Raw genomic sequence first — 21940 nt, 5'->3', positions numbered from 1 at the left:
TCTGTTTGCTTTTAAGATAGCAGTTATAACACGCTATTCTTTAAAACGCATCCTCTGGCTGCTGGAAAGGACAAGGAATTTGCTGTTCACCTGCTGAGCCTACTAAATTGTGTGTGTGTTTGGGAGAAGGGCAGAGAATGTTCTTACTACTCCCAGCTTCCTGGCTTCTGCCAGATGTGTCTCTGGGCAGGGTTCTTTGATACACAACCTCTCTTCCATGTTTTGGGTCCTTTTCTCCCATGAATAGTTCCTGTTGCTGATTGTGCTGCGGCTCATTCAGCAGCAGTGGGACACTGATGTGAGTCTTTGTTCTGACTTACAACTCTGAATAGCAGTGTGAAACTGACCACATTCTGTTAATCTCACTCTGCTTCTCTTTTTGTGAGGTCGGAGCACTGTTATAGTTTGCAGATTCAGGAAGACGTCTCTGCATTGGCTGACATTGGAAGGTTATCTTCCAGCCATCGAGGTTAGAAATGGAATTGTTTTCAACAATGAAGATTTAATTCTGCAGAAGTAGATGGTGTAGATTGCCCACTTGTCATGGCACGTTTATTACTCGCTGCTAGTGAATTGGCGAGTGAATTTTTAAAGCCCTGACAATTTTCATGGAGGACCCAATTCTCATTATAACTAAGGGCATGATTTTTAAAGTGCGCTAACATGTTGCATGTTAATAGGGCCATGCAGACCCTGTTGGTGTGCACTAAAGGTTCCTTAGTGCTGTTGCAAACAGCACTATGTTAAAGCACACCAGCAGGGTCTACACAGACCAGTTAATGCACAATATGTTAGTGTGCTTTCGAAATCACACCCTTTTAGAGCATATCACACCCCCCAGCTTGTAGATAATGCCCAAGGCCGCTTAAAGTGGGTGTAAACTACATTTACCCTCAGTTTAAAACCCCTTCACATTTACAGAATGGTGCAACTCGTCTAAATGAGGATCAGGCCCTTTAAGTACAATTGTCTTGTTGCCCTGCACAATCAGATAGCTGATCAGACCTGGCGATGTATTTCCTGTCCTCGACTAGTGAATGCATGCGATGTCACCACGAGTGGTGGTGTTTATATTGAGGCAGCATCCAAAGACTCCAGTCAGTATCAAGGCCCTAGTGTGCGATAATCTGTATGGACATGCATAGGGTGGGGGGAGGTATAGCTCAGTGGTTTGAGCATTGGCCTGCTAATTCCCAGGGTTGTGAGTTCAATTCTTGAGGGGGCCATTTAGGGATCTGGGGCAACAACAACAGTCAGGGACAATACTTGGTGCTGCTAGTGAAGGCAGGGGACTGGACTCAATGACCTTTCAAGGTCCCTTCCAGTTCTATGAGATATATAATAATATACGGGTGACATGATCTCTGCACTCAAGAACTTACCGTTTAAAAAGAGATGGGGGCCAGAATGGTGATGGGCACAGGTCTTGTTAGCTCCATTTCTTTTTATTTTCTTAAAATTGTACATAATGCAACATTTTCTTTTCCGTTATGTGCCGGAAAAATGAAGAAGTTAGTTTGCTGAGGCATGGAAATTCCCTAATTTTCTGAAATTTTATCTTATGTATAAAGTTTGTGGTATAAGCTCCCAGGTCTGATATTTATAGCCCCTACCATCCTCTCCACTTCAATGGGAGCCTGTGGCCCTGTATTCAGGCTGGGGTACATGAGCTGCGTGTATGTCTATGGAGTACCCTGGAGGTGCTTCTCCAGATCCTAGAAGATTTCCATGAGTGGGGACAGGGCTGGAGGGAATGAGGCTAAAGGGAATAGTCAGTCTCTACTTGCTTCTACACTCTGGGCTATGGGAAAATATATGTTTGTGGGGCAGCTGGCAATCAGGGAATTCCCTGGAAGCAAGGCCTTTATGTTCTGGGGAAAATAGGGCTCTGTATTTGGCATGAAACTCTGGAAATAGAAAAGATGACATCAGCTCCTTGAATCTCTCTCCTGCATGCAACTATATCAAGGAAGTTTACAGTTGTTTGAAATACTTGTATGTCAGCAGAGTACTTATTCAAACACAGTCCTATTCAAGGATGGCCTTTATATAGTAATTATTTCAGCTTTACTTGTGTGCAGTGAGTTTGTAAATAATGAATTTGCAGCACAAAATCATTCGGCTTCATCGTCCGGAGCCAGGAAAGAATGGAATTCAAAGTTACGGATCGTCTTTTGACAGTAGCATCGCAGTGTTGCTGACCTATTGCACTTTATATTGTGCCCGAGTTTTCCACAACAAGTCTGTTTAAGAATAGATTTTTCAAAAAGGGGAATGAAACTATTGATCGGTTCATTTGCACGTTACACTTTTTCAGGTAAATTGGAGCAGTGGGCAAAAATGCAAAAACACAGTTCAAGTAATTCGCTATGGGGCAAATCCTGTTCATCCTCCTTGGTCCGAGAGAATCCCAGATGGAGCAAAACCATTGTGGTTCAGCTGTGGGAGGAATTTTCAATAAGCACTCTATGTTGGCCAAACTCCGCTCCCTGTGAAGTCTATGGTAAAACTCCCATTGACTTGAATAGGAGTAAAGTAGGCCAATGCTGAGTGCTTTGGAAAATCCTACCCTATGGGAGGTGGGAGGAAGATTTGGGTGGACTGCTCAAGGCCTGTCTCGGGGTTCCCTGTGTGGGGAGGTGCAGGAGTGTTTAGTTGTGGGAGAAGAGAGGGCCAGTAAAGGTGTGGGAGCTCTGTCAGTGGGTCTACTGCTAGCAGATCCTCTGTCCATTGATATTCCATATGGCTGGGGGCTACTACAGGCTCTGGCCTTCAGTGAGTGCTCTGCAGGGAGCTCTGCAGCCTGGCGTGTGTGGGAGGATGTATTTCTCAAGGGGCTGAGGCAAAGCCCATTGAAATCATTGGGAGTAATTGGGATTTGGCTCAGGTCCCCAGTGCATACCTAACAATGGATGGGGCACCAAGGAGACAAATGATCAAACTGAGGCCTGGTCTACACTGAAGGGGAGGGAAGGGGATCGACTGAAGATATGCAACTTCAGCTACGAGAATAGCATAGCTGAAGTAGACGTATCTTAGGTCGACTTACCTTGCGTCCTCACGGCGCAGGGTCGATGGCCCCTCCCCCCCCCCATCGACTCTGCTTCCGCCTCTTGCCACAGTGGAGTACAGGAGTCGACGGCAGAGCAATCGGGATCGATTTATTGTGTCTACACTAGATGCGATAAACCGATCCCCGATAGATTGATCACTACCCGCCAATCCGGCGGGTAGTGTAGATGTACCCATAGTTTGGATCAAAGAGCTTGACAGTATTTAGATTTTTTTTTTTTAAAAGAAAGGTATGAGCATTTTAGTGAAATATAGGTGCACTTTGTTGACTTCTATGAAATAACATTGCAGAAGGAAGAAGAGAGTTAACCAGAAAAAAAGAGTGGGGGCCAGAGAGAGAAGGGGGAAAAGAAAGGATAAGATATTCCCGTACATCCTTTTAAGGTACAAAAATATCTCTCCCCCGAGTGTGACAGAATTAGTGTAGCTTGCCTATCTTTGAAGACATTTTCTTTTTTCCATTATGATGGCTAGGTCCAGTTGCCTTATTCTTAGTTGAGCAGCCCAATGAAGTCAATGGCACTGCTCATGTTCATGGGTATGACTAGCGGGATTTGCCCCATTACCTGGATGATACTTCTGACTTCCACTCTGTGGAAGATGGAAATCTGGCCCTGTGTGTAAGTATTGCTGTGAAGGAATGTCCAGATTTCTGGTCAAATGGGAGAATTGAAGCAGGAAGGGAAAACTTATTTTTGAGGAAAGACTATAGGGTGATGTATCTGTTTCCAGTGAGGTCCCATATGTTTCTAATATCAGATGATTACAGGATGGGTTTTTTTTTTTTTTTAATTTTGCTCCTGTGAAGTGATTGTTGCTCCACAGAAGGAATTTCAGGGATGATAAGATTTCTGTAATGCTGTTACTTTTTTTAGTACAGGGACTGAAGATTTTTGAAGGTTAGGAGCAGCCTAGTTTGAATGTCATAGAGACAGCAAGGTTAAGGACCTTTACATTGCAAGTCAAAGCAAGCCATGCAGGTTTTATCCTTTAGGAAACCACTTGGCCTTCATATCGAGAGTTAAGAAATACAGTTGAGGAATCCTGCACACTCAGACCTGGTCTTTGCCAAGAACTTTTGAAACTCTTGTGGAAGAATTGGGGCTTTATCAAGTCAAGTGAAAGAAAAGAATAGTTTAAGTTATGGAAATTTTGTGTCAAGGCAACTGTTTATTTTTAATGACAGTATTTAAAAAAAAAAAAACTTTTCACACTTGGAATCAGATTGTCCCAGCAGGACATCTACTGTTGGAATTGTGAAATAACTGGTGCCAAGGGGATGAATATAGCCTGAACTCCTTATTTATACTCATTTTTTGTGCCTCAGAGCTGATAAATCTCTCTAAGACATATCTTATCCATATCCGCTTTTGTGCTTTTCGGTTTTAAGAAAAAAGGGAAATTGGCACATGCAAATATGTTGTAATTGTTCCTGCTCAGTACTGGATCTGGAGATGCAGCAATAGAAACCACCAGCAAACAGGGTGGAGTAATAAAAACAAAACCTAAAGGAGATGTGAGAGAGGGAATTATTCTTCCTTAAAGATGCCACACACACAAACAGAATCTTGACAAATTGCTGTAGGCTGGGATTTTCAAAAGTGCAATGTGTTTACCTGTTCTGTTCATTCCCTCTGGGGCACCTGGCATTGGCCATTGTCGGAAGACCGGATACTGGGCTTGATGGACGTTTGGTCTGACCCAGTAGAACTGTTCTTATGTGTTGGCCTAACTCTTCTCCCACTGAAGTTTCTGGTAACAATCCCATTGACTCTTATGAGAGCAGAGTTAGGCCAATACTGAGCACTTTCGAAGATCCCACCTTTAGTAGCCAAGGCCCCAATCTTGCAAACAGTTACACATGTGGTTAACTTTAAGCAGCTGAATAGTCCAATTAACTTAAATTGGCCTACTCATGAGAGTAAGTTTCCTTATTAGAAAAAACAGTGCTTTTATTGTGAATTTTTAACTGAAGGAATACCATGCTCTATTTAATTTCCTCACATTTTTTTAAAAGAAAAAGGGGAAAATGCCCATACTTAATAATATTCCCATTTAAATGGTCTCCGCCCACACCTGGGTGAGGCGAGCAGAGTTAGTAGGAGGCAGAATGGAGTTGGAAGCGTTCACACGCTTGCTGCTGCTATTGTGGGACCAAATATGTTTTTAATTTGATGGCTCTGTATTGGAACAAGAAAAAAAGAGACCCAGATTCTTCCCTGCGCAACAGTCACTTGACACTGCATCACCATTGCAAAGCCTGAAAGCCAGGGCAGCCAGCATAGAGGGATCACCGGTGGTGAGACTCTTCTGATGGTGTAGAGCCAGTGTTGCAGTTCCTGCGTCATTCTGCCTGGCTGCAGCCAGTTTAGTGGGTGTGGCTGGGGCTTTGGTGTGCTCTGACAATCCTTGGCTGTTGTAACAGGTCTCTTAGGACCCCTGGCAGCTGGCGTAAACTAGAGCAGTTTTTTGGCTGCTGTAATGAATATTAATCATTGAACAAAACTGGAGGTCTTCCTTGCCAAATTTACTGCTACACAACTGTGAAACCCAATTAAAATGTATATTGGATTTAAGAGGATGAGATTAACTGGCTACACACTGAGAAAATTGCTACATAGTATGGCTGAGTGAAGATGGCACCAGACTGGGATTCAGAAAGGCTGGGTTCAATTCCTAGTCAGGCAGAACTTGGGTAGGTTATTTAATTTACCTTGTGCCTCCATTGCTTCTCTGGTACCTGGGGATGATACCTCCCTACCTCACAGGGCTGTGGTGAGGATAATAAAATCGATTATTGGTTGTGAGGTGCTTAGATACTGTAGTAACGAGGGCCAAGTGTGTAGATTGATTTATTCCTTGCAACATATGAACGTGTTGGGGGCTCAGTATGTCGCTCCCCTTCCATGACTGTAATCCTGTGTAGCCTGGCGGAACCAGCTTGTACTTCTGACTGACTTACTCTTGCTGTTTCCACTTAATCTACCATTGAGTGGTCAAAAAAAATTGGGTGTTGAGGAGACTGTCTCTGAATGACGTCCACCTGACTCACGCAATGTAGTTGTGTTGGATATTAGCGAGACAAGGTGGGTGAGGTAATGTCTTTTATTGGCCCAACCTCTGTTGGTGAGAGAGACAAGCCTTCATGCTTACATAGAGCTCTTGTTCAGGTCAAGAAGAGCTCTGTATAAGCTCGTCTCTCTCACCAACAGAAGGTGGTCCAATAAAAGATATTACCAAATCCACGTGACTTGGCAGGCTTGTTGTATGCTGTCACAAAACCTCCCCTTTAAAGTTGGACCCATGTCAGAGCTAGATTTATGATTCCGTTAACCATAGGGTCAAAGACTCAATACCTAAGATGCTTTTGTGATCTTTTGGCTGCCTATGGATAGATGGGCACGGTGCCTGCTCATGAGTTGGCTGGGGCTTTGTCTCATGGAATAAGAACTAGGGGCTGGTCTACACTGAAAAGTTACATTGGCATAGATACCTTTCTCTGGGGTGTGAGACCTAGCCCTCTGTAGAGACAGCGCTAGGCAGATGGAAGAATTCACATATCAGGGAGGTGCACTACCTTCAGCAAAGGTATTATTATTTTATTTTATTATAGTAAGTGTCTACTCCTGTTATAGTAAGTGTCTACAGTGCTGTAGCATTTTAAGTGTAGATAGACGTAGACTAGGCAACAGTGGGTTTATATGGCTGGACTGTAAAGAACTTCCAGGACCATCTCCTGCAAAAGAAATATCTGTGGCTGCGATAGATACTGGAATAGTGTCTCATGCTCCTTGACACGGGAGCACAGTGGTTGATACCACTGGGAAGTGAACTTTTCAAGCCCTCGCCACGTGGTCAAGAATGGTTGGTTGTGATGCTGCCAAAAGAGAGAGAGAAAATAGTTTGTCATTCCTGAGATAAAACCCTGTGTGTGGCAAATACCCAGGAAGGTGGGTTAGGTGTGTCCTTTTCACAAACAGGCAAAATGAACTGTTGATCTGTCATGATACACAGCCTTTGAATGATGATATTTGGAGCTCAGGCAGACATAAGGAGTAAAAGTGTTGAAATTTGTCTCAATGTGGCTGTTATCCACAGTTAGCTTTTTCTCCTGTATGGATGAATGTTCTCTTTGAACATGCTCACTTGGGTGATTTTTTGTCATCCTTTCAGGGCATGTTGGAAAACCTGTGTTTCCATATCTGTCAACCTTTAAGCTTGCCTGTTTGTGACAAAAGCAATCAAAATGTGTAACAATGACCAGCATGCATAATACCTGTGTTTTGTTTGCATGTCATGCCAGAATTGCCAGAACATCCTGGTTTTTATAAAACCTGTTTTAAGGATGCTTTTTTCATGGTATGAATTAAATAAACATTAAAAAAAAGAAGACTGGAAAATCAGATTCCATCATGTACAACTAGAAGGACCTCTGTTCGTGGGTCATCAGTAGTGTTTGAACCTGTATACGTCACACGCTAGCACTGATCTCTACCACCTGAATTAAAGGAGAACAATTACCCAGTTGTGGACCAGCTACAGACATGTTGACAGCATCTGACACAAGTATTTGCTAGACATTAGTGGAATGATGGAGATTGGGAATCTTGGGTTCTGAGCTTGACTCTGGTACGGAGAGTTTGGTTTAATGGTTAACATGGTAGTTGCAAACAGCCTTGTAACAGGATAGCCAGACTTGCTATAGATACGTTATGTGGCTCACTTGGGTAAGACTGGGGCCTGCCATAGTAGAGACCTGGGTTCTAGTCCTTGCTCTGCTTTAATGATCTTGTTTAGCCTGGTCAGTCAACTTATTTGTAAAATGGGGAATGATCCTTATCCTAGAAGCGAGTCGCACACAAAGCATTAGTTAATAAAAAGGACTCTGAGATGCACAGAAATATGAACAGCAGTCAGTAGAGGTGAGATCAGAAACTTTGGTCTTCTGGCTGCCAGATGAGTGCACCTTCCCCTAGGTTCAGAGCATTCTGTAGATGAATCATTCTCTCCCTCATCTCTGGCTGAGCATTGGTTGATGTGCTGGTGTAGCAGAAAAGGCTGCCTGGTTTAGCTGAAATGCAAAATGTCCCATACAATCCAATACACTTGAGAGCTCTGGGCATTCCTGTTCTGCTCTACATGGGGACTAATGCCAAAACCTGGTATATGTGCTTTGACACTGCCCCAAAGCCCATTGAAAGACTCCCATTGACTTCCCTGGGCCTTGGATCATGCACTTTTGGATTGTACATTAGGATGAGGATCCATGGGAAATAAATTTAGGAAGCTACACAGAAATTCCAAGGCCAAAACCAGACATTAATATTTGTTCTGAATAGAGTCCAAAGTTAACATATTAGTCCCTGTGGTACAACGCTTAGGAAATAGTACAGAATAAACAGGTGTGCAAGAATTTGCAAGATCAGGTCCTTATTTTGATTGCAGAAACATCCATTGTGTTCTCACAGCGCACATACACGTGAAATCTGTATATTTTTTTTAATATATGCATGTGACCGGGGACCCACTGCTCCCATCCTCAAAGGTGGGGGAAGAAAAGGCGTCTCTTCCCAGTGAACTCCCTTTTGCCTGGGCCTATCAGACTTTTTCCTCTCTTCCACTTCTTCCCCCACTGCACTTTCTTCCTTTGATCCAGTCTCCTTGTTAATGGGCCAGTTAGCTCATTAGCTACCCAGTCAGGGTCTGATATGGTAATCAGGAACTCCTCTCCTTAATCAGGCCCTCCCTGTGGCCTAATTGGTTTAAACCGTGACCAGAGTGCTGGTTGAGTTGCTGATTCCCAGCACTCTGTCCCCTTGCATTTGTGACAAACATGTGCATTGTTCATTCTTGTCTCACTGTTTGGTGTGATCTCAGTTTCTGATGTTGTATTTAGAAATCTTATTCATATTTTGATATTATCTTCTCTCCCCAATTTCTCCTCTCCCCCCCAATAGATACTGAAGCAGTCATGCACAGAGATTTTATATTTGGAACCATCAAGTGTCTGCGTGGGAGGTAAGTTATTAGAAATGGAAAATAATATACAAATAATTATGATAGTGCTGTTTTCCGCTTTGTGTAAAATGTGTAGCTAAAACTCCACTAGACAGAAAAGGAATTAAGGAAAGATTGGATTCTTCCTTCTAACGGGGAGGGAGGAGGGTTGTCCTCTAACTCCTCCTCTTGTAGCCTAGGATAAATGCAGTGGAAGAATTTTGAGGGATGGACAGACAGCTCCCACTCTCAATCCTGTGTCTGGCAACTCCATGTTGTCCAGTGAATGACAAACTGAGCAATGTTGTTGTTACCATTATTAGTAGTTATTTGTGTTGAGATAGCATCTAGGAGTCCAGTCATGGGCTAGACTCTGTACACAGCACTGTATAAACACACTATAGTCATAGTCCAGAAACTCATGTGGCAATATATTGCACATTCTCTAAACTGCCATGCTGGTCTCAAAGCCATGCATTTTACTACCCAATTTTCCACCTTAAAAGTATACACAATTTTCCATATTCAATTAAATGGATCAAGTTACATTTCAAGTCACAGAAATATGTTAAGGTAAACACATACTGTAACTTTCTACTGAGAGAGTTATTTTTTCAGAAGTTAAAAATAGTCACAAAACTATTTGTTTATCTGATATTCACTGTGTGTGGTGAATGAAGCTGAATTAGAGATGGGCTTATAAGTTCTGTGAAACCTTGCAATTAGTCAAACGAAATCAGAATTACAGTAAATAAGTTTCCTTCACTAAGGGACTAGGAGAATCTGTCATGGAAGCTATACTGTTGCTCTTGCATTCACGGTAATGATATATTCACATGTAACTCCATGTACAGCTGCTATGATCATTTTGATTTTTAAAGTCCTGATAAGTGTAATCACATACATTCATAATAATTTTTGTCATGCCATGGACATGGACTTTCAACTTTTTTTCCATATGATTCTGAAAACAGCGATTTGCTGATTTAGAGTCATAGAGTCATAGACTTTAGGTCAGAAGGGACCATTATGATGTATTACTAGAAGAAATATATGTTAAAATGCTAGAGAATAATTACACAAAATTGCAGACCAGACTTGAAAGGCAGTGCAAGTGTTAATTTCCCCTGAGTTTGACCTGTTCCGAATTTTTTTTCTTCACCTCTTTCTGATTTCACAATCCACACATGCTTTGCATTCATGAAAAATAAGGTTATTGCAAAATCTTTTTATTCTGTTGTTTTGTTAAAAAAAAAAAAAAAAAAAAAGGAAGAAGATTACAAAAGTTCCTGGATTATTTGATTCAGAGCAATGGTTTAAATAAATAAAGACTCTTTAGTCACTCAAAGAAAACTTCATGATCACCATCCAGATTTCGGAAGAAATTCAAGCCAACCAATATCAGGTGCTCTCAAAGGGCCTGATACAAAGTGCATTGAAGTCAACAGGAGTCTTTCCGCTGACTCCAAAGAGTTTTGTATCAGGCCCGTATACCATATATTGTAGTAGCTTAATAAGAACTTGTAGGCTTGCAAAGATCTCGTTTGTGGGGCTGAGAGCCATGAAGTTGACCTTTCCATTGCAGAGCAGAAGGATATGGCCTAGCCTTAGTTGCTAGGTGGGAGTATGCATTTCAAAATCCTATAAAAAGCATAGAAACAAAACTACTCTGTCACTGCAGATGACTCTCTCTAGGTGAAATGTGAGGCACATTGGGGCACTGTGGCAAGGTGGCATGAGTAGGTTTGCAGTGTTATTGCCTGTGCTGTCGCTGTTTTGTAGCTAGATGACTTGAGACTTGACTGGTATAAACCTGGCTCCTGCCACACCCACTAAAAGCTGATAATTTTGTGTTTTCAGAGGAGTTTCATGTTGTCCTCAGAGGAAGTGGCTTCACACTGGGCAGAAGACAAGATGGTGTTACTTGCACCTACCATATAAATGGCACAACCATTAGTAAGTATCAAAGTCTAAGGTAAACTGCAGTGAATCCAGGATAAATCACCACAAGTGTCTGCCATATACGTTTATTTTTACTGTTGTGAATGTTCTCTGTCACTTCTCTATTTTATGCAAATCGAAAGGGAGGAGGGATGAAGTGAAATAATAAAGGAGGGAACTGGGATGGCTCAGAGGACTGGTAATGGGATATAAGTGTTTTTGCCTCTTATCAGTGATTTGAATCCCGTCCAGGTTGGTATTAACCGCAGGCTGTCGTTAATGTCTGGCCATCCAGCAGCCCAGAGGAAATACGTTGGTGGTGTCAGTCAAGCTCCTAATAGGCAGGTGTCCACATAGGAAAAACATCACCACAACTTGCACTAATTGGCAATCCTCTCAGCAGAGAGGCCAAGGAATGGGCCCACATTCTCAGCCCAAGAGATGGTTGTTCCAGGTCACCCTTGAGTTACATTGGTGGCTTGTGGTGTCATTGTCAAAGTGTCACCTGTTTGAGGTACACAGAAGCAAATACAGTTCCCTATAAAAACACTGGACATCCCTGCCTGGCAGTGGAACTGCTGTGGTTCTGCTCAAGGAGGTGGCGAAGCCGCACGGATCATGCAGGAAATGCGTGCCCCTTTTGGTGTGGGGTCCAGCATAAAAGTATTAGCTTTATTAGTATAAGCACTAGTATAAAAGTACTTATTCCAGTTCAGGAAGCGGACTAAGGACTGGTCTTCACTGGGGGGGGATTGATCTAAGATACGCAACTTCAGCTACGTGAATAGCGTAGCTGAAGTCGACGTATCTTAGATCGATTTACCTCGGGTCCTCACGGCATGGGATCGACTGCCGTGGCTCCCCCGTCAACTCCACTACCGCCTCTCGCTCTGGTGGAGTTCCGGAGTCGACGGGAGCGCGTTCGAGGATCGATTTATCGTGGCTAGATGAGACGCGATAAATCGATCCCCGATAGATCAATCACTACCTGCCAATCTGGCGGGTAGTGAAGACGTACCCTAAGCTATACCAGAGTAAGGCACCTTTACGCTGATGTAACAGCGTTCACACTAGGGCTTTTACTGCTATAACTATTTTGATTATAACCAAAAAAAAATAAATCACACTCCACTGAAATAATGATGCTGGTAAAACTTTTAAGTGTAGACCAGGCCTAAGAAAAGCAAAAAGAGAGAGAGGAAAAAGGGTTTTGCAAAATGTATTAGTGCATACAAGTTTTAACTGAGTGTACATCAGGATAGGCCTACATGGGTTATATAATAATTATTTCACTTTTGATGGTAAGAGGTAATGTGAGCATTGTAGTGCAAATATTATGCACACATTAAAATACATAATAAGATTAACAGAATGGTATGAAAATTATTTTAACATTGCAATAATTTGTGTAAAAATAATTGACATAAGTGACCTGCTGGAGCCCTTCTGTGAAATTCCCAATAATTATAGCAAATAATTAGATCGGTGCATGAAAGTTCTGCATAGTAATTTGAAAAATGAACTCCACACAGCCATAGGATGTGGATAGCTGTGGCTTATTGCGCTAGTTTCACCTCTAGGATTCGTGTATAAATAGGTGATTGCAAATAAAAACACCTTTCTGTGTACCCTTTTCAGTTCCAAGGGAACAGTTTTCTACATTATATTTTTTGCTTTTATTAATATTTGTAATTGGCCAGATCCTACAGTGTTTAGTTCTTACTCAGGCAAAACTCCAGTTGACTTCAGTGGGCGTGATGCCTGAGTGAAGGACTGCAGGAGCTGATCCGTAGTCAGAAAAGCTCTTAATGAGGGAGAGAGCAGATTTTATTCTACACAGCTCTTTGAAACTTCAGTTAAACAAATATAAGGGAAAGAGAATGTAAATTTTCAGGAAAACACTCAGGGCCTAATTCTTTGTTGCCCTTCATTGTGTGCGGTCACTTGCACCAGTGCAAAGGAAATGTAAAAGGCTTCTGTTTTGATTCAGTAATGTTTTACACCCACTTTGTACTGGTACAAATGACTACAAGTTGGACCCTCCTAGTAAACATCTGCTATTTTTGATGTTCGGGAACCAAAGTGAATAGCTAATGGATTTTGCATCTGAAGAAGTGGCTTTTTTACCCATGAAAGCTTATGCCCAAATAGATCTGTTAGTCTTTAAGGTGCACCGGACTCCTTGTTGTTTTTGCGGATACAGACTAACACGGCTACCCCCTGATACTTGCCTTAAGAAGTAAATATCCTTAAAAATAAACCGTGATTGCAAAATGAGTGAAGAGTAGGCGTATAAAATAAAACACAAGGATTTTGAGTCGTTTCTAATTTATACAGTGCACTTACTTTTCCCCAGATTCCTATCTTACTGTACACAAATGTGGTTCCATCACATTTGTTCCACTCTTCAGCATATGAGGTCCTGATCATGTGTTTGTTAAAGATCTCACAGAACAATTTGTATGAGTAAATGTGCTAGCCCAGGTGGTCTGCCTAAAGTCAAATTGTGTAATTACATTCTGTCTATATAAATTGTCCTTCAATTTCCACTGAATGTGACATTCTGACTTCCTGTCATAAACTTGTGCTGATTTGCTCTGACTGTACAGTATAAATAAGTTGCTGTGATCTGGTCAGAAGTGGCTACAATTCAGAGGAGGGTGGAGTAATTCTTGCACATGTGGCTACAGTATTCTGGTAAAACTCAATTATCCAGATGGCTCGGGGAACATTTGAAACATTCAGATCATTGTAGTTGCAGAGGAAGAAAATTGACTTTATTTATTCTTTATACACATTTCAGATTTGGGAGAAATATCTGAAGGTTTTGGAAATATGAGTACTTTGGATGTGAATATTGGCATCTACATGTAGACCAGCTGCCTAGTGGTTAGGACCCCGGTGTTCTATTTCTGTCTCTGTCACTGACTTGTTCTGTGACCACAGGCAATTCACCTAACCTCTCCATGTCTCTGTTTATCCATTTAAAATAGCAATAATATTGTAGACTTTCCTCCGTTTTAGCATGTATTACTAATAATGCTACTATCAACATGCAATGGCAGAAGTGCTACTGATGCATAACATCAGATGCTGTTAGTTTTTCTAGAATTATAGGCCAGTAACATTAGGCATTAGGGGCCTGATTCTGTGATGCACTGCACCTTGTTTGGTCATTTACACTAGTGCAAAGTGGATGCAAAACACTATTAAAGCAGAATGATAGTATTTTACACCAACTTTGCCTTGGTGTAAATAACACCACCAGATACTGGAGTGGCTTGGTGGTGTGCTGCATGGTGCTGCCACGTTGCCAGGGGCAGGGTAGTTTTATATCAGAACACAAGCAGAAGAGAATGACAAAAACCTAACATGGGCTGAAGATGCTTTGAGCATGGGCAGCAAGAAGAGGAGGAAGGCAGCCCTGTGAAGGGTACTGAGGCAGCCCTGTGAAGGGTACTGAGTGGGTTTCCTCCTCCCAGTAAACTCCCGCTACTCATACGCCTAATGAAAGGGGATGAGACTATACACTTGAGTGTTGATCAGGGTGAATAGTCGTGGTAGATTGAGCCCTGTTTGTGTGGCACACACACCGTCTTCCTACTTCGAGGTTGCCTGTAGGACAGCCCTTGGGGCAAACAATAATTTTGTAGGTTCGTTTGATTTTAGATGTTAGATTTGGCGGGTTTGTTTTCTAACATTTGTAGATTTGCATTACCAAATGCTGAAAATAAGTGTAGTTGAAATACTACTACTACTGAACTATAAAATGTAACCTTAAGACAAAAGTATATGGCCATGTGCTAAGCCCGCCTCCCCTTTGCAGTTAGCCCCAGTTCCGGCATGAGCAGTTGGTGCAGAATGTACCACATCCAGATGTAATGTGCATCTCCCACGACCTAGCAACTTCCTCAACCATCTCTAAGCCATTTGCATATCTGGCTTTATTTATGTTCAGGATGGAGTTGCCTCAGAGCTTACTCCCGCAGATAGGTGATTTCCTGATTGTGTGCTGAGTTGTGTCTTTAAGGCCCAGTCCCAGAACAGCCCAGCCCAGGGTGAGTTATGAGAGGGACTTTGCCTCCAGTTGTCAGACCTCCTCCCAGAGCCCTGTGGTACACATGATGGTAGAGTTCCTTTTGCCCTTTAGAGAGTAGCATAGGCCAGTGTGTACGGGGATGGGTGGGACAATGGCCTTCCTCTCTGACCCCTTCCACCTCTTTTGGGGTGTCTTGTACCCCAGGGGATGGGTGGAAGGACTGCAGTCATTTCCTGCTGCTGTGCAGGGGCTTCATGTGTCCTCCCACCTTTCACACCTGCAGAGCGGCAGGGCATAGCCTGACGCTATGGTAGTTAACCTTGACCTATCAATAAAAATGCATGCTTTGTAAAGCAGCCATGCTTTGGAGAGAGCTTTGGGATCCTTCAGAATGAGAAATGCTACAGAATTGTAAGTTATTGTAATAATGGTCGTTGGCTATAATGGATAGAAATTAGCAGTACAGGCCTGCTTATAAGAACCTGCCCTTCATCTTCTAATTAGTAGTGAGTCTGTCAATATTATTAAAAACACTTTTCTCACTAAACTCCAGTTCAAGAAAGTGTCCTTATCCTAGACTGCACTAAAGCTCACACTTAACTTTAAGCAGTCAGTGGCACTTAAAGTTAAGCCTGGGCGTAAGCGTTGTCCTGTGGATTTAAACATAAGTGCTTTCCTCAATTGGGGCCTTAATAACTTACAAGTCAGGGCAGCTTTGAATCAAATCAATATCCAAAATTCATTGAAGAAAACTAGATTGCATCATATTCAGACATGTCAGCTTCCCATGTGACTATAGTGCAGTATGTTGAGCTCATGTGATGCTTTCTTTTTCAGACGAAAAACCTGTAACAGTGGAATCCACTTTTATGCTCTGTCCAGCACCCGTCCTACATAAAAGTGGCCAGTAAGTATTTGGTGAAAGTTTTGTTCTGTATCTTGTATATTCACGGATGCTGAATTTAATTGTGTGGGGTTTTGGCTAAAGGCAGTTCTATTTTTCTATCTTGTGTTATTTCCCTGGTGTATTTTCCAGCTTTGGAATGGGCTTTAAATAGTCATCTGCGTCCAAACTGATTTGGACGGTGCTTTAAAAATGAATATTCAGCTAGTTTATTAAACCCTGAAAAAGTCTGGCTTGTCATAAGTTTTATGCAGATTAGCTACTCTTTAATAGGATTTAAGATGCTTTCTTCTGGATAATCTTTGAGCTCATTGTTAAACCTCTTACATTATCAGTGACACTTACAAGCTATTATTAAAATTATGTGTCAGGATATGTACCACTGCTCAACATGTAATGATAAAAGGAGGCACTAATTTAACAACTGCAGCAGGCTTCTAACAACATCAGGGCCAAACTAGCCTTATTCTAGATGTCACTGGCTGGATGTTATTTCTACAGCCTTGAGATCTCCACCTCCCAAATTCAGAGATGCCCTAGGCTTTTAAGATCACTTTCACTTAAACTTAATTTCCTGTACTTAGGTTTCCTGTTTAATGCTACCATGCTCATCAGGAATCAGAACTGTGTGGAGATTATAATTAGCTGTCAGGTCTTTACACTGTAAGAGGGGGAAGACTCTCAGACCATTAACCCTTGGAGGAGAACAACTACTACCGTAGGAAAGAGGAGTTTGCGATGAGCTTTCTGTTACTAAGCCAGTACTCAGCACGGTAGTTTACTGCTTAGGGGGCTTCACTGGCACTGAAGCACGTGCTTAAAATGTTTCCCTGAATCAGGATGTGTAAGGTGCTGGCTTATCTGCAACCCATGAAGGATCCAGTGTCACACCCAGAGGCTCTTTCTAGGCTCGGTTTTACTTCGCAAATGCAAAAACACCCTGGGTTACAGCTCTCAGGGGATTTTCCCTTTTGCTTTTCCCAGTCCCTCCTGTTTCAGGACCTTTGTAGGATTCTTCTGTGCTCTTTTAACGGAGCACTGCCTGCCACAGCTTTCTCCTTTTTTCCTGCATTACTCCAGCTTCCCGCTGCCTCCCCTCCCACGGGACTTTGGCAGCCTCTCCCAGGGAACTTCTGCCGTTCCTGCCTCTGGCAGCTCTCCCCTGCTTACTGACAGCCTGGCTCCTTTTAGCCCCAGGTACTGCCCTGCCCTACTAATAACTGACCATTGGATACACATCTGTTTTGTGTATTGAATGGTGGTTTGGAGGAGAAAAGTTGCAAATGAATAGACTAAAATACTTTCAAGGGATGAACTGCAGTGGAGGGGTGAGAGGGAGCTTGCATTATTTTATAACGATGGAGAAATGTCGAGAATTAGGTTTTGCGGAGAGGGGATGAGTTTGTAATCCAGTTATTATGAAGTCCTGATAATAAAATTTGCTTTTTCATAACTGTATGTGATGTTGATTTGTCGTAACCGAGATGCCAGTTTGTTAGAGCTGTTCTGCTTGGATATGACTCCAGTGTAATTCCCATTGATTTCAGTGGAGTTTTTTCCTGGCATATCACTGGTGTAATGCGGCAGCCAATAAGGCCCTGAATCTGCAGCCATAGCAGATCTCATCAAATTTTGATCTCCGCTAAGATGAATTGACACCACGCAGAGCTATGAGAGAACCAATTTTATCACCAGGAAGGCATAAATTAATCGGGTTTAAAAACGTATCCCCTCCTCACCAGGCGTGCGTTAACTAGCTTAAAACTGGAGTAATGCACTGGTAACTCAGGCCCACAATGTGGCCTAAACACAGGAAATTCTGAACTTGTACCTAATCACCACCGTATCTAGTACTAGCTGACACTATGCCAGTTGAACATGAAATGCACAGTGTAAAGTATTTGAACATGCTGTAATTTTGTTGATCAGGGAAGGGCTTGTTGGGCTGTGAAGTGTCACATGCCATATTGTAATTGCAAGGCAAACAAAGTACCTAACTGCAGGGCAGTTCTTTCCAGCAGCGTTCAGAGGAAATACAAGCTGTAGATTAAAATATGTACAGATTCTATGTAGCACCACTTTGGAAAAGTTATCCAGCTATCACATGTACGTCCAAAACACTGCATGGAAGAAAAAGTCACAGGTTTTGGCCTAAAGATAAGCAGTACACGGCAAGTCAGAAGACTGACAGCTATGAAAGAAATGTACATATTTGAACTCTTGACTTTCCATTGGCACAGCTCAGACTGTTGCTGGATACCTCCCAGTTATTCCTTATGTAGTGGATCTAATATTACTTCCGAATGTAGCAGCAGTCTGCATGCTGTCTTCTGGAGTTCTTTTTAATGGAATTAGAAATGTTATATAGATTAAGTACAACAAAATATCAGACTAAGTTCATTTTGCAATTTAACTTGCCTTGAGTTGTTTCCTATGTGGATGGGGGGAATACAGTCATTTCCCCTTTGTTTTTGCTATTTGGTACTTACACAATTTTTAATTTTTGTAGGCTGATGAATTAAACACTTTTATAAGTATGGGAACATCTATATGGAACTTGAGAGCCGCAAAAAATTCTTAAAATAAATCCATTTGGTTGGCAAACCACTGGTTTTATTGGATTAATGCCAGAACATATTTTAGTTCTCTCTATATCTGGCTGCTGGCTGTAGTTTGTTAGATACCCACAAAATACTGCCTGTAGATTTATAGTGTGGCATTTCTTACAAAGTGGTACGTTTTTAGATAGCAGCATGAAGCAGGCCGATGTGGCAGTGTGAGCTGATGTGGCAGTGTAGTGATACAACTTACTGCGTACAGAATACCTGTTCGTCACAGTATTGATGGTATGCAAAATGATGTTTGTACCCAGACTAACTTTTTTTGGTGGGCTAAAAGGAGCTGTGACTTGGGATTTTTAGATCTGTAAATACGAAGCACTGTGTTATGCGTAACTAAGAGCTCAGGGTGAAATTCACATCTGCGCAGAAGGCATGAGGCCTCTGCACCACTTAAGCCACCATGAAAACAGCTACATTGGGACTTCAATTCAGTGGGGGTGAAATTTATCCCTGAGCAGAGGAGGTCAGCAGACTAGCGATGAGTTTTACCTGAGTGTTTCTATTTGATGATTCTTGTTTCTTTTTAATTTAAAGGTGAATTGAGTTGAAACCAAAAACTGATCAATAACTCAGAGCAGTTACAGACTCTACATTTAGGGCCAAGCTCATCCCTGGTGTAAACTAGTGGCGTTGAACCATTCATTCCAGATTCACCAAATGGGCACAAGGAGGTGTAAATTGCCATTTGCCCTACATTTTCTTCTGTCCATAAGGGACAGGTTTAATTCCTGTTGAGGGATCCATAGGAGCCCATCTGGTGGCGTGCACTGAACCCCATCTGTCCTGACCATGCTTCCTTCCCAGCCACCGTTATCCATGTTTTGCACTGTGCTGGTCCCTAGTGGGCCTCCTGGTGGGGATGGAGGTTGCATTGTGACACAGATAAATGTAATGTGGATAAATGTAAAGTAATGCACATTGGAAAAAAATAACCCCAACTATACATACACTATGATGGGGGCTAATTTAGCTACAACAAGTCAGGAAAAAGATCTTGGAGTCATCGTGGATAGTTCTCTGAAGATGTCCGCGCAGTGTGCCGAGGAGGTCAAAAAAGCAAACAGGATGTTAGGGATCATTAAAAAGGGGATAGAGAATAAGACTGAGAATATATTGTTGCCCTTATATAAATCGATCGTATGCCCACATCTCGAATACTGGGTACAGATGTGGTCTCCTCATCTAAAAAAAGATATACTTGCACTAGAAAAGGTTCAGAAAAGGGCAACTAAAATGATTAGGGGTTTGGAACGGGTCCCATATGAGGAGAGATTAAAGAGGCTAGGACTCTTCAGCTTGGAAAAGAGGAGACTAAGGGGAGGATATGATAGAGGTATATAAAATCATGAGTGATGTGGAGAAAGTGGATAAGGAAAAGTTATTTACTTATTCCCATAATACAAGAACTAGAGGTCACCAAATGAAATTAATAGGCAGCAGGTTTAAAACAAATAAAAGGAAGTTCTTCTTCACGCAGCGCACAGTCAATTTGTGGAACTCCTTACCTGAGGAGGTTGAAAAGGCTAGGACTATAACAGCGTTTAAAAGAGAACTGGATAAATTCATGGAGGTTAAGTCCATTAATGGCTATTAACCAGGATGGGTAAGGAATGGTGTCCCTAGCCTCTGTTTGTCAGAGGATGGAGATGGATGGCAGGAGAGAGATCACTTGATCATTGCCTGTTGGTCCACTCCCTCTGGGGCACCTGGCATTGGCCACTGTCGGTAGACAGGATACTGGGCTAGATGGACCTTTGGTCTGACCCGGTATGGCTGTTCTTATGTTCTAACCTTCCCTTTCCCCCAGCAGATTTGGGGCTCGCAGGGACCTGTGCCTGGTTTTATGTCAGCTGATGCTAATATAAACCCTGGCTGCTTCTGCCCAAATGTCTGACCCTTAGAGTTTTTAAAAAAATGATACCCAATTACATTTTTAAATAAAATATTTGAAAACCATCTCCTCTTCTTTTTACCTGCCAAAGCCTGCACTTAATTTTCCGTGATTCTCCTTCTGTAGCTGCAGGATATCATAAGCAGCTAAAGCAGAGCAGAGATTTCCCCTTCCTTCCTTCCTTCCTTGCTGCAGATATTTCTGATGTCATCAATCCTTGCAGAGAAAACCCAGAGCCTTTGACTCAGCTTTTCGTAGGCTTGTACAGGAGGAACAGATGTCTGTTTTAAAATAAATGATTGTTATTAATATCTCTTTTTATTTCTACTCCTCTAATAGGCAGTTTTTCAAATGCAGGCTTTGAAATGATATTTGTAGTTGTATCCAGCACAAACAAAGGGTTCCCATTCTTTGAAGTCAGTGGCAAAATTCCCTTTGACTTCAATGGGACCAGAATCAAGACCATATTTTTCTACCTTTTTAGCATCTTAAACCGCTTTGGAATTCATCTCAACTCAGTTTCCGCATTTCAGCTGATGTGTAGGCAGAGTAGATGGCAATAATAAGATCAAATAACTTTGAAATTGAAGCAGTGCTCTCACGCAGTACAGTATTTGATTGAAATTAAACAATCTGAGTAAATATCTACTGACATAAAAGTTCCATTTCCTGGTTTACATGAGTTATGTCTACTCTAGTTTCTCACTGAACGATTACAGTAATAGATTTTGGATGTGCAAGCTCTTCAGGCTAAAATCCTGCTTGGTTTACTCATGCAAGTATTGCTGTAAATAGGACAAGCAGGATTTGGCCTGTGCAGCGAATCCCAGACTTTTGTTTAAATGGAAGTAATTGAGAGGTTGTAGAGTAAGCTTTGCAATCAAAATAGACTGGCAGAGAAGTACAGGGCTTCCCATAATGTAGCTGCAGCACCATTGGCGTGCTTCCAAAACGGATACTGTGCTTTACATATTCTGCATTTAAACTGACACAGCGTGTTTGTACTTAGCTCATTCCATAATGTGAAATAAGAATTTAGGTCTCAGTTCAGCAAGGTATTTAAGCGTATGCCTAACTTTAAACACATTGAATAGTTCTATTGAAGGCATGGTGTTGCTCACATATTTAAAATTGGTTATGTGTTTAAGTAACTTGCTGAATAGCTAATAAGCATGTGTGTGTGTGTGTGTGTGTGTGTGGGTAATAGTGACAAAAATAAAAGAAGGGATCTCTGAAAGGCCTGATCTTATTTAATAATTTTATTAATGATCTTGAAGTGAGGCTTATTAATGTAATTTTCAAATAACTCTAAACAGGAAGGTTTTGTATATGAAGACAGAAAAATATTACAGTGGCATTTAAAGACTTTAGAAACAGTAGCAAAAATAAGAAAACAAAATTCAATTTGGGAAAATGCAAGCTAATGTGTCTGGGATGAGAGAAAGCAAAATACAGATGTTCAGATGGTGGGAGAA

At 41.8% G+C, this 21940-nt stretch overlaps 1 protein-coding gene across 2 annotated transcripts in view; it reads left to right on the top strand.

Moving 5' to 3' along the window:
• Positions 1 to 21940, top strand: part of ANTXR2 (ANTXR cell adhesion molecule 2) — a 180692-nt gene that overhangs the window by 34174 nt on the left and 124578 nt on the right. For both annotated transcript variants that reach the window (XM_005292099.5, XM_005292098.5), the window contains exons 8-10: positions 9030 to 9090; positions 10930 to 11025; positions 15887 to 15956. In XM_005292099.5, coding sequence (XP_005292156.2) covers positions 9030 to 9090; positions 10930 to 11025; positions 15887 to 15956 — 227 coding nt within the window. The remainder of the gene's footprint in view (positions 1 to 9029; positions 9091 to 10929; positions 11026 to 15886; positions 15957 to 21940) is intronic.

This window comes from Chrysemys picta, chromosome 5, assembly GCF_011386835.1.
Source record: "Chrysemys picta bellii isolate R12L10 chromosome 5, ASM1138683v2, whole genome shotgun sequence".
Taxonomy (NCBI): Eukaryota; Metazoa; Chordata; order Testudines; family Emydidae; genus Chrysemys; species Chrysemys picta.
Note: the sequence above shows the minus strand (reverse complement) of the source record. Positions and strands in the feature narration are given on the sequence as shown.